Source organism: Vombatus ursinus, unplaced genomic scaffold (assembly GCF_900497805.2).
Source record: "Vombatus ursinus unplaced genomic scaffold, bare-nosed wombat genome assembly UNPS02012622.1, whole genome shotgun sequence".
In the NCBI taxonomy this organism is placed as follows: domain Eukaryota; kingdom Metazoa; phylum Chordata; class Mammalia; order Diprotodontia; family Vombatidae; genus Vombatus; species Vombatus ursinus.
Genome location: NW_020952400.1, coordinates 662,982 through 676,177, shown reverse-complemented (window position 1 = coordinate 676,177; position 13,196 = coordinate 662,982). Strand labels below are relative to the sequence as shown.

General features: G+C 53.2%; 1 protein-coding gene across 1 annotated transcript in view; it reads left to right on the top strand.

The window, feature by feature from the left end:
* Positions 1-13,196, top strand: part of KLHL29 (kelch like family member 29) — a 134,981-nt gene that overhangs the window by 110,140 nt on the left and 11,645 nt on the right. Inside the window, exons 6-7 of the mRNA XM_027858019.1 lie at positions 6,395-6,591; positions 7,260-7,519. Of these exons, the coding sequence (XP_027713820.1) occupies positions 6,395-6,591; positions 7,260-7,519 (457 nt within the window). The remainder of the gene's footprint in view (positions 1-6,394; positions 6,592-7,259; positions 7,520-13,196) is intronic.

The window sequence follows — 13,196 nt, the reverse complement described above, 5'->3', positions numbered from 1 at the left end:
GAGCTAGAACATGGAGCTTGACCCCCATCCCTGGAGCCAAACCATGGAGCTCATCCCCATCCCTGGAAATAGTCCATGGAGCTCAACCCCCATCTGGAGCTAGAACATGGAGCTTGGTCCCTCTAGAGATAGACTATGGAGCTCGACCTCCATTCCTGGAGCTTGACCACGGAGGTTGGCCCCCATCACTGGAGCTAGAACATGGAGCTTGGTCTCATCCTTGGAACCAAACCATGGAGCTTGGTCTCATCCTGGAGGTAGACCATGGAGCTCAATTCCTGTCCCTGAAGCTAGAACATGAATCTCCACCCCTGTCCCTGGAGCTAGAGCTTGGGCCCACACTGGAGGCCAGAATAAGACATTGAAAGGGCAGAGACAATCCCCAGGACTGAGCTCTGGGACAGGCCCACCCTGGAGGCAAAATGTTGCCATGAGACACATGTCTCCATGAGGCCCAGGTTGAGCTGCTTGCTCTTTCTTTGTTTGAAGTCTCCAAGGTTTAAGGTCACCCCCTCATCCCCCAAGATGGGCTTCTCCTCAGTTTGCCAAGGGGGCACTCACTTGATGCCAGTGAGCTGACACAGTGCCCAGTTTATGGGGACACTCTGGGGAGATAGGTCACTGTGGATGTTTGTTGGCACTGATGCTTGTCTCCACTAGAACCCAGAACCCAAGTCAGAATTCTGAACACTTCTGAGCACCATAAGGGACGTGGTGGAAGAAGGTGGTCAGCAGCTGGGACCTAGCGAACAGGCCCCATGAAAGAGGCTGGGAGGCCTGAGCAAGAGGTTCTGAACTCTTCCAGACAAGACCACCTGAGGTTGCTGAAGGAGGCCGGGCTCCCTGAAGCCAACCCCCAAGCTGGGGGTCCCCTGCAAGAGCACTGCCAGGCAGGTGAGACACCAAGCTGCTGGTCAGGGTTCAGGAAGTCCCCTCCCCCTGCCAGGGAGGCCAGGCAGGTCAGCTCAGAGGTGAAGGCCTGCTGCTTAGCTTTCTGCTGGAAGCACTGGGGGCCAACGGCATGGGACTTCCTTGTAGCCTCAGAGAAGCTGCTTCCAGAGTCTCAAGGGGGCTCCCTCTCCTCTACTCTGGGGCTCATTTGGGCCCCTGAACCCGAGGAATGGAATGACCAGTAAAGAGGACCAGAGGCTGTCAAAGAGGCAGGTGGGAACTGTACCCAGACTGGGGGTTGGCAAAAGAAGGAGGCTGGCATGGAGAGCCAGGGAAGGGGAGACTCTGAGCCCTGGAGGCTTGACCAAATGGAGGCAGCTCTGCCCCTGAGGGTGGCCAGTGAGGTCAGTGATGGGCGCAATGACCCCAGCACCCCAGGAGAAAGTGTGGCTCCAGTCTCGTCAGTGTGAGAAGCATGGGATGGATCTAGGCCCACCAAGGGGAAAGGCCAGGGCAGCCAAAGGGCCCCTGAGCCCAGCCTGGGTAGACTAGGCTGCCTTTGTCTGGTCACCATCAGAGGAGTGGCTAGGAGGCCTGGGCCCTGCAAAGAGATGACTGAGGAGCCAGGGGCTGGGAAAGTCGAAACGACCTTTGTGCAGGAGGGCCACAACGTGCTCTGCTTGGTGGATGGTCCCTTAGAAAGGACAGGAGCGGAGAGGTTTCAGGCCTCAGGTAAGGCCTCCCAGGCAGAAGCAGGGGGTCCCCTGGTCCAGAGTCTAGAGCGATGCTCAGCCATCTGCATCCAGGAAGAAGAAGGGGGAATTCCACGGCCATCAGTCGCCTTTGTGTTCAAGGGGCATGTACGCGTGTCAGCATGCATGTGCAGACGTGTATGTGCAGACATGGATGTGCCACGGCCATCTGAAGGGCCGACCACCCAAGCCCAAAGAGGGGTGTTCATTTTAAAAAGAAGTTCCATTTTTTGCTGAACTCTAATTATGCCATTTAATTAAACATGTAAATTGATTTCACATGATCTTTAAATAGCCCACACAATGAACTCAGTCTTTCCCTGAACAAAAAACCTCTTTTCATAACTTGGCAGTTTCTGAAAGCAGTCAAGGAATCACAAGAGCACTGAATGGCAGAACCAGAGAAACTTCCAAGAATGCTGAGCTGAAGCCCTGCCCACCCCCTCTTGGTGGGCGGGGACTTGGTGGGCACCCATCGCCATGCTAACTCCATTGGGAGACCTAATTGTGGGCACAGTAGAGGCGCTCACAGAGGACATCCCGGGTGAAACCAAGCACCCTGCCTTTACAGGTGAGGAAATTGAGGCCCCAAGTTCTGCTCAGGTTTCCCATTACAAGGGTCTATCTCCTTTGTGGATCTCTGACCCAGGGCCCTGCCTAGAGTTGGGTCATGCCCTCTACTGACCCTCTTGGCTCTGGATTGAGAGAGAGGCAGAGAGAGAAGTCCTATCCCATGGCATGGGGAGTGGCCCGAGCCCACAGGAGGGCCCATCACAAAGCTCATTTGAACTCATCGCACACGGAAGCATCAGACCTGGGAGCCAGCGGGAGAGTCGGTCCCACACCACAAAGCAGCTGCTGGCATAGGTGGGCAGTCCCTGCTGTATGCAATCTCAGCTCTACCACCAGTGCCCCGAGAGACCACGGATGCTCTCTGCCTTCCTGGGATCTCTGAGCAGCGCTGCAGAGAGACCCCCACATGACAAGGGGATTCCATGGCAAGCAGAAGAAAGGACTCCTCCATCACTGTCTCCCACTGTTTTTCCCATGGAGTGACGCGGAGCCCAGAGGCCCTGGTCCTGCACTGCCCACTTGCCCCAAGGCTTGCCCCATTCCAAAGGGGCCCCTTCACAAGCTGAGGCCCTGCCAGCATCTCTAGGAGGTGCCCCAGCTAAGCGGGATAGTGGGAGCCGACACCCCAGGGTCTGCACGGGACCATGAGGCGCAGTTTGGTGAAAGGCACGTGATGCCTGTGTGGCTGTGATCCCACTTTGAGGTCACTCACTGCCCTCTCCGATGGCCACCTGCCCCCCGCCACTGCAGGCTGCTTCCACGCAGCTGACCTCTGCATGCCCACAAATGCTTCCCCCGCCTAAGGATAGCCTCTGCTGAGCCTCCAGTGACTAGATGCTCACTGTCTCCCTGGCTGGACAGCTCTTTCTTGTTCTGAAGCTTTCTGCTGCCTGGAATCTGCCTCATTGCTCTGCACTCCAACTGCCTGGTCCAAGGGGACAGGGGGCTCACCCCCTGTCTGGCACCCCGCCCTGAGGTCTTCCCTGGGCCCATCCCTCCCCCTGCCCCCATGGGGTCCCCTCTCCTGGACACTCACTAGGCTATTCCGTAACATGAGGTGCTCCAGATACACGTGGCCTGACCAGTCCTGAACATGTGCTTTGGACAGCTTCACCTCCCCTGGAGTCACTGATAAAACTACTGACCAAAACAAGCCACAGATGAGCTCAGATGACCCCCATGGCTCTCGCTGGAGACCCCCGTCCAGATTGATGTCAGTCCCTCTGCCGTTACTCGTCAGAGCTGGTCTGTCAGTCATTTCTGAGTCAGGCTCACGGTGCCACCATCCAGCCCACCATCTCTCCATTTTCTTCCTGAGGTGGTCACGAGAGAAGCCCGTAGGTGCCTTAGAGGGGCTCTGGCCAAGTCTCAGTTTCCTCATGTGTAAAATGAGGAGCTGAAATGGCTCTAAACCCTATCTATGATCCTTAACCCAGGAATTATGTCTATGGAAGGACCCTGGAAAAGAAACCCTCTAAAAAAGCTGCTGAGGTCGGTATGACTTGACCAATGGTAATATTAACCTGTTCAGTCAATATAGCAATAATAATTATTATTATTGCTGTTGTTTACACAGCACACTAAAGTTTGCCAGGTGCTTTCCAAATATCTCAACAATCCTGGAAAGTAGGTGCAAATACAGTCTCCATTTTACAGATGAGGAAACTGAAGCAGAGGTTATGTGACTTGCCCAAGGTCACACAGCAAGGATGGGTCTGAGGCTAGATTTGAACTCACATCTTCCTGACTCCAGGCCCAGTACTCTAGGCACTATGCCACCCTCTAGCTGCCTCAAGGCTTGAAGCTTAGCTGACTCTCTGTGCCCACTGCTTCCTTTTCAAGAGATTCACTAACTATCCCTTTGATTTTTTAATTTAATTTTTAATTTCTAGATTTTTTTTTCAAGGAAATCAATGCAGTCCCACTTTAGTTCTCTCTTGTTTTTTTGAAAATGGAGTCATCTGTCCTTCTCCCTCCCTGGGCACCTCTTGTGCTCACCTCTGTCTTTCCTGAAGTCATCCAGGAAGAGAAGCAGGAGGTCAAGGAGAGTACAGTGCCCCAGGGTCCAACCCCATCTCTGGCACTCAGTCTTGTGCCTCCAACTCTTTCTCGGGGGCCAGCCAGTTCTAGATGTGTGGGGTTGTGACCCTCTGGCTGGGGCTCACCTGGGCCCACTGAGGGCAATTGGGTCCTTTCCTCCCTTTGTTTACCTTGGGTCTCCTAGGGCCTCTGAGCAGAAATTAAGGTTAGAGGGAACAAGTCAGGGACATGAACAGAATGAGTCATTTCGTGAGGTAGTGAGTTTCTCAGTTTAAGACCTGCTCCGTTGATTCTTTTCATCTTTGGGGTTCTGTGATTGTAACTCGTTGGTTCCCAGTGGTGACAGAGCCTTTGGGGAAAGCACCATAGACTCACAGCATGACTAGTGCACATGGTTGGGGAGATTCAACACAAGGAAGCCAGTGCAGCTGTGGGATGTGGAGAGGCCTGGAAGGAGGCAAATGGGAACAGGGTGGGGGGATGCACTATCAGCCCCGTGCCCAGAGATCTAAGAGGGAACCTCCAATCCTCCCTTCTTCTTAGGCTGCAGCAGCTATGTCAGAGGCAGAGAAAACCTAGGGAGGCCTTGGGACGGGAGCTGGGGACACAGGTCCCCCACCCCAGTCACTGGTTTTTGCTGTAGAATGATCCAGACCCTGAACTCTGGCCCAGCCAATGGCCTGGCCTCCAGAGCTCCCAAGGAGCCACTGTAATGGTGGAACTTCAGGCAGTGTGGCACGACTGGGGTGTCTCTGGCCACCCTCACCTAGAATCATGGTGCATCAGAGCTGGAAAAGACCTGAAAACGTCTAGTGAAACCCCACACACTTTACAGGAGAGGAACCCCGGGAAGGAAAGTCAGGCAAGGGCCCTCCCAGTGATCATGCAGCAAGTCACTGGCTGACCCTGGGCTCCTGACCCCCAGGCCAGGACCCCACCCACCCTCAGGGCCTTCCCTGGCAGCCAGCTGGGCCGCAGGTGGCCCCCGGCCTGTAGACAGGGCTAGACAGGGCAGTCTGGCAGAGTGAAAGCCAGTGAGACTGCAGCCTTGCCCCGGATTGGGAGGCCTAGGGTCAAATCTGGACCCCGCTTTTTCCCAGCCACGTGGCTAGCCCAGTCCCTGCGCCTGCCTATACCTCGGTTTTCTCACCCTACCAAGAGGGCAGAGAACGCTGTCTGGCCTGCCTGGCCACGTGCCAGGCTCACCCTGATGGCTTCTGGGGGGGAGGGGTCCTGAAAATTCAGCGGTCTCCTAACCCAGCTCATCTTTGCTTCCTCCTCCTGCCTGCACGTCACCGACCTCACCGGTGGGACTGGGGTTTTCTTTTTGTCTCTGTCTTTTAGGTCCTCTCTAGGGTTGGTGCTGGTGCCTGCTAGGGCCCCACAGGCGGCATGCCCTCTGTCCCGCTGTCTGTCCCTCGAACCCTGACAGACTTCCCTTTCCCTCATCCCCACGTGCCCCCTCTCCCAGCATCCCCCCCAGGTTCACCAGCACGAGCTCACACACTGGCCCAGGCGCTGCCCCGAGCCCCCAGACGAGGCCCCGCGGGATGGATGGCTGCTGGCTGCCTGTGGCAGAGGGAGAGGGTCGCTCCCCCTGCCCCTCCTGGCTCTAACCATTCTGTCCGTCTATCTTGTCTCGTCTTCCGTTTCCAAGCAATATCATGAAGGGCTTCCTTTGCTGTGCCCGACAGGGAACAATATGTTTGGGGGCCGGGCCGGGGAGGAGGGGACCCCTGGGACCTCTCCCATCTGCCTCCGCGGAAGGCAGGCGCAGTGAGGGGCTGCTGCCCTGCACTGGCGGCGGCCCCCAAAGTGTATTGTTTCCCTGGGGAGCCAGCCTGTCCCTCATCTCCATCCGTGTGACTCATCCTTTTTGGTTCGCACCCTTTTTTGCATGAAAGGCAGACTAGCACCCCGCAGGGCTTTCTGTTGCCCCTCGGGCTCCCTCCGGGTCACGCTCTTCTCTTGCAGATGCGGAGCTGGGTCCCTGGGGTCAGGTGTGCCATGCTTTCTGATCCCCCAAAGAGAAGCACGTGCCTGAGGCTGGAAGGGAAGGCAGCAAGGCCTCACCCTGCTGGGGTGCGGGGGGCCCGGCGGGGCCGGGGGCTGAGAAAGCTCTGGTCTGCTGTGCCTAGGTCTCCCCGGGAGCGCGACAGCCGCGACAAGTTGGAGCTCAGCCTGCCCGACCTCCGCGCAGATGTCCTGGAGCTGCTCCTGGAGTTCGTCTACACGGGCTCGCTGACCATCGACGCAGCCAATGCCAAGACGCTGCTGGAGGCCGCCAGCAAGTTCCAGTTCCACACTTTCTGCAAAGTCTGCGTGTCCTTCCTTGGTGAGCTGTGCACAAGGCCACCGGGGAGGCAGGGCTTTGAGGCACCCTAGGTGCTTACCTGAACCCCAAAGAGAAAAGGCTTGAGGTAGTGACCCAGTCATGTCCCCACCATGGACCAAATCCTTACCCTAACCCAGCCACAGGCTGACCCCTCTGACCCCCTAACCCAGCCACAGACTGACCTCTCTGACCACCAACCCAACCACGGACTGACCGCAGTGCCTGGTACTTAATTAATTAATGTTTATTGAATTGACTTGAGCTGACCTCCTCACTCCTAGCCCAGCCCCAGACTGACCCCTAATCCCTAAACCAGCTACACTGGCCTCTCCTAACCCCCAACCCAGCCATAGATTGACCCTTCCTGACCCCCACACCAGCCATAGACTGAGTCTCTGACCCTTGGCCCAAACACAGACCACCCCCCACTCCCGACTCAGCCACAAACTGGTACCTTGACCATGTCTCCTGGTTCCTTCAAAGCCAACCCCAGAGCCAGCAGGGCTGAGCACTGAGGCACCTAGTTTTCCAGAGCCACTCTGATTCGGTCCCTTCTCCACCAAGAGGGTGGAGCCTGAGCTGGAGAAGGTCTCTGGTCAGTGTGGAGGCAGGGAGGGCAAGGGCACTACCAAGTCAGTGGAGTGACCAGGCCCTGCTCCACCCTGCAGAGAAGCAGCTGACCCCTGGGAACTGCCTGGGAGTGCTGGCCATGGCTGAGGCCATGCAGTGCAGCGAGCTGTACCACATGGCGAAGGCCTTCGCGCTGCAGATCTTCCCTGAGGTGGCAACCCAGGAGGAGATTTTGAATATCTCCAAGGATGACTTCATCGCCTACGTGTCCAACGACAGCCTCAACACCAAGGCGGAAGAGCTTGTGTATGAGACTGTGATTAAGTGGATCAAGAAGGACCCAGCATCCAGAGCGCAGGTTAGGCCGCCAGAGGGAGTGAGAGGGAGGAGGCGGCAGGTAGCGGCCAGGTGCCGCCCACGCACTGACAGCTAGCAGCCTGGGCGGGGAGGGTGTGAGAAGGGGGGCGGAGTGGGAGCCAGAGCACCAGGACAGCCAGCTGGAGCCTGAGGGCTGAGCAGCAGTATCCTCACCTCGCCTTGGGTGCTCCATCTGAGCCAGCTCGGGCGGCAGAGGCTGCTAAAAGGATACCCCAGAAGGCAATTCACTGTGGGCAGAGGGGCCAGACTAGACGACCCTCATGGTGCTGCTCTCACTCTCCCCTGGGCAGCACACTTTGACCATGACCCGTATCTCGGTCACTGAATCATAGAATCCCAGAATAGCCAGAGCCCTCTAAGTACAGCCTGCGGAAGAAAGGGGATTGCCCCTACACCCCCCTCCCCAGCTGGGGCTCATCCCACCTCCTCTCCAACCCTCAGGGAAACAGTTCAGGTGCACTTTCTTCCCTGCTGTTCCTCCCTCTGCTTCCTGGGGCCAAAGCCAACAGCCTTTCCAGTTCTTGGAGACTAGCTCTGTGTCTCCCCTGAGTCTTCTTTTCTCCAGTCCAAACATCCTCGACTCTTATGCCATGGACTCCAAGACCTTTCCCATGCTGGCTGTCCTTCCCTGGGTGCTCTCCTGCTTCTATGTACCCTTCTTACTCTCGGACCCAGAACTGAGCAGGGTCCTCCTGGGGTGGTCTGACCAGGGCAGGGGGCTTCTCTATTCCTCGATGCCAGATTTGCTTTTTTGGTGACTCTATGGGGCTTGAGGTCCATGGAATCCTGGGAAGTGAGGTTGTCCCCAAACTCAGGGATTGGGGGGGAGAGGAAGTTTGTGAGCCAGAAAATGAGCTCAGAGAATGGAGGGAGAATGATCAAAGACAGATGGAGCATTGGACCTGGAAGCAGGAAGGCTTGGGGCCCAATCCGGCCTTAGACATTTACCAGCTGTGTGACCTTGGTCAAGTCACTGAACTTCAGTTTTCCTTACCTGTAAAAAGGGGATGATAATAGCCTCTACATCCCAGGGTTATTGTGAGGATCAGATGAAATATTTATAAAGTGCTTAATATAGTGAGTGCCTGGCACATAGTAGGCACTATATAAATGCTAACTAGCATCATGATCGTGATGATGTCAGGATACCCACTCTTTGCTTAGAAATATCCACTCCCTTTACCTACCTTCTTTTTTAAAAAATCAAGGCAGCATTTGCCCTTCTCCAGGCCTGTGGTTGCTCCTCCACTCTCCATCACCTTTCCAACATCTCTGACAGTGGCTCATCAGTCACATCCTCCAATCCTTTTAATAACCTAGGATGGAATTTGCCTAGGCTGATGACACACTTCTTGAGTCTCTCTTCATGGTATTTCACTTCTCTGGCACGAGCAGTTCATTGCTGACTTGGAGAGAACGCTGAGCCAACACACAGTTGGCAACAGTGGAGCAGAAAAGGAGTGGGCAGCTTTCAGAGACTTGGTGTACAGCACTGCATTGGCTCATCTGGGTCAGAACACTTGCAAACACCAAGACTGGTCTGATGAAAATGATGGGGAAATTCAGAAACTGCTAAATGAAAAACGAGAACTCCACAGGCTTTACCAGCAAGATAGTTCATCCATCTCTAAGAAGGCAGCATTTAACTTCATCAAAAGTAAAGTACAAATGAAGCTTACAGAGATGCAGGATTCTTGGTTCAGTAAGAAGGCAGATGGAATTCAGTTTCATGCTGATGGTAACAACCCAAAGCACTTTTATGTTGCCTTGAAGGCTATTTCTGGGTCAAAGACCTATGGCGCATCTCAACTACTCAGTACTGCTGGAGCCACATTGATTAGTGATAAGGACATGATCCTGAAGAGCTGGACTGAACACTTCCATAATGTTCTCAACAGACCATCATCAATCAGTGCTGAAGCCATTGACTGTTTACCTCAGTTTGAAGTCAATCCCTCCCTAGCTGAACTTCCAACTGAAGGAGAAGTTTTGAGTGCCATGAGGCTCCTTTCATGTGGCAAAGCACCTGGTGAGATTTACAAGGCAGGGGGTCCCCTGCTCACACAAAAGCTGACTGAAATCTTCCAGGTCACATGGCAAGAAGAGGCTATCCCCCAGGAGTTCAAGGACGCCTCCATTGTCCATCTCTATAAAGGTAAAGGAAATAGATTGTCCTATGACAATCATGAGAGTCTTTTAGTCATTGCTGGCAAGATTCTCGTGGGTGATCCTTCCCCTGGAAGATGGTTACACACCTGAGAGTCAGTGTGGCTTCAGAAAGGGCGGAGGAATGGTCGATGTGGTGTTTGCTGCCTGATAACTCCAGGAGAAATGCCAGGAGCAGGAAAGAGGTCTGTGCGCAACATTCATTGATCTGACCTTTGGCCTTTGATACTGTCAGTTATGAGGACCCATGGAAGACCATGGCAAAATTTGGTTGCTCAGAGAAGTTCATCAGCATTGTACACCAGCAGGCTTGCCCGGGTTCTGGATACTAGACAATGCTCTTGCACTTTCCCAGTCACCAGTGGAGTAAAGCAGGGCTGTGTGCTTGCTCCCATGTTTTTTAGTATGATGTTTTCAGCAATGTTGTCAGATGCCTTCAGCAGGAACAGAAAGGACATCAAGGTCAGCTACCACACTGATGGGAAATCATTTAACTTGAAAAAGCTACAAGCCAAGACCAAAGTGTAGAGAAAGTTGGTATATGACTTTTTGTTTTCAGATAATTGTGCACTCAATGAAGCCTCTAAGACTGAGATGCAATAGAGCACAGATCAATTCTCTACTGCTCATGCTAATTTTGGCCTAACAACACCAAGAAAACGGGGATTCTCCACCAGTCAGCACCACACCATCCCTACCTTAATGCCATTTTCATCCTTTCTCAAGCCAAACTGCCAAACATTCAAACTCTGCTGCAGAAAGCGCATCTCCAATGGGCTGGCCACGTTGTTCAAATGCCAAATGTACACTTGCCTAAAAGACTATTTTATGGAAAACTCACACAAGGCAAGTGCTCACATGGTGGTCAGAAGAAGTGATGCAAGTACAATCTCAGGGTCATTCTGAAGGACTTTGGAGTCAATTACGTGACATGGGAGATGCTGGCACAGCACCTTCCAGCATGGCACACCCTCCTCCAAGGTGCTGTGCTCTGTGAGCAAAGCAGAATTGCAGTAGCTCAAAAGAAACATGAGATGCACAAATGTAGAGAATCCACCCCAAATGTCCATATGGACTATTTGTGCCCCACCTGTGGTAGAGCCTTTTGAGCTTGTATTGGAGTCTGGTCAGCCATAGTCAGACACACTGTACATTGACCCCAACATTGTAATGTCATTTTGGTTCTCTTTGATCGTGAAGGACAAACAACATTTTGATTCTCTGTTGACCCTTCCTCGTCTAAAGAGTATGTACCCTGCTAGAGAAAAAGGAAGCAAAATCACAACTGAGTCATTGTGCTTTCTCAGCCTCCTGTGTGCCCTGAGCAGTGATCTTCCTGTTTCCAACTTTCCCCTCGACCCCCATGCTGTCTATAGCCTCCTCCCATGGTGGCCCATTCTGAGCGTTGCTAGTCCTGGCAGGGTTCTTCTAAGACTGCGCCCTGCTTTCATATTATTCCTACCTGCCCTTGCTTCCATCTCATGAATATGACCATGTAGATTAGGAGGTTTCTGACAAGTTCCCTGCGTGTCTCCACTGGACTTTGTAGACCGCTTCCCTTGTTTCTTCTTCCTTGGATTCTGTTGTGATAGTATTGTCCCTCTGCAGCCAATGCTGTAGCCCAAGCCCAGGCATTCCTACCTCTCTCTGAACTTCCTGGAACCTGCTCTTCCAGGTGTAGGGCGAGTATCAGGCTGTCTGGCCTTTCCTTCCTCTCCTACCACCACCAGGAAGGAGTGGCCCTTTCCTTCTCCACTAGCAGCTCCTCTCTCTGCTTCTTCCCCCTTCTGAAAGATGACATGACAGAAAAACAAAGCAGGGATGTGTCAGCTGTTCTGCTTGAAGGATCATGAAACAGAGAAAGAGACAGAGTAGAGATCTGGAGAGTTAAGTCTCCCCCCATCCCAACTCTGTCCTGTGCCACCTTGGAGGTCTTCATCAGGAATCCATCACCCATGGCCTCTGACTGGCCAAGTGGCCTGGAGGCTGCTCCAGCCACACAGCTTCCCAACTGTTTTCTTACCCAACCTTCCTGATGGCAATTATCATGAGTAATTATTACTAAAAGCAGCTCCCACAAAGCCCTTTAGGGTCCACATTGCCCTTTCCTCACACTGGACATGTTCTTTTGGGAACATTGCCTGACTATTTGATATGTGACCCTCCATGACAAGGTTCTGGGGCTCATCCTCTTCCATGGGGAAAACAGCTGTGAAGAGAACTCTGGTTCTGAAGACAGAGAACCAGGGTTCAAAACCTAGATGCAGCACTCACTACCTGAGCCACTTACCCTGAGGACCTCAGTTTCCTCATCTGTAAAATAGAGGGGTCAGGACTTGATGAAATTTGGAGTCCTACCAGCTCCATCTATGATCTCCTTAAGATCCACAGTTCCAATCCTTTGCCTCATTTGCCCAAAGGCTCTGGCACCATGAAGGGGCCCCTAACTGTTCAGTGGATGAGTCTCAGATGCTTCTGTGATGGTTGAACTATGTGGGCAGCCACAGCTGAGGCTGTGGAGAAGGGGGTCCTATGTAGTAGCAGATAGATGCTCAACTAGAGGGCCACCCACCCTATCCCTGCCAAGTCCTTTCCTTTCATCTATATCATTAGGATCAGTCCCTGGTGAGGCTGCAAGCTAAACCTTATCTAGTAATCACCTAATTTCTACAGGTGGCTACCAAAGCCAACCCAAAGCTGGCATCATTATCATCATCAACAACCAGCACTTATTAAGTACCTACTGTGTGCCAGGCACTATGCTAGGGGCAGGGGATATCAAGAAAGGCCAAAAACAGTCTCTTCTCTCAAGAAGCTCATGAGACAACCTGCAGACAACTTTGTATGTGCAAGACAGAGAGTGTTGAAGGTGAAGCTCAGAAAGAAGGCACTAGTGGGAGCAGGGGAGGGGAGAATTGGCAAAGGTCTCTTATAAAAGCTGAGACTCAAAGGAAGCCTGGAAAACCATGGGGTAGAGTTGAGGAGGGAGGGCATTCCAGGCATGGGAGACAGCCTAGTGTAAAGGCATGGAGTCAGGAGATGGAAGGTGTTGTTCATGGAACAGCCAGGAGGCCAGGATCACTGCATGGAAGAGTAAGGGAATGGGGAGTGATGTGTGAGAAGACTGAAGAGGTAGGAAGGGTCTAGGCTTTGAATGCCAAAGAATTTTATATTTGCTCCTGGAGGTGACAGGGAGCCACTGGAGTTTATTAAGTAGGAGGTGACATGGTCAAACATGCACTTTAGGAAAATCACTTTGGTGGCAGGCAGTGGATAAAGGCTAGAGGAAGGCCAATCCAACCCCCAGCAGCTACTGGAATAGTCCAGGTTGAGGGGATGAGGATCTGTACCAGAGTGGGGGCAGAGTCAGAGGAGAGGAGGGGGCATGTCCAAGAGATGCTGCAGAGGTGAAATCAACAAGAGATGCTGAAGAGGTGAAATCAACAAGAGATGCTGCAGAGGTGAAATCAGCAAGAGATGCTGCAGAGGTG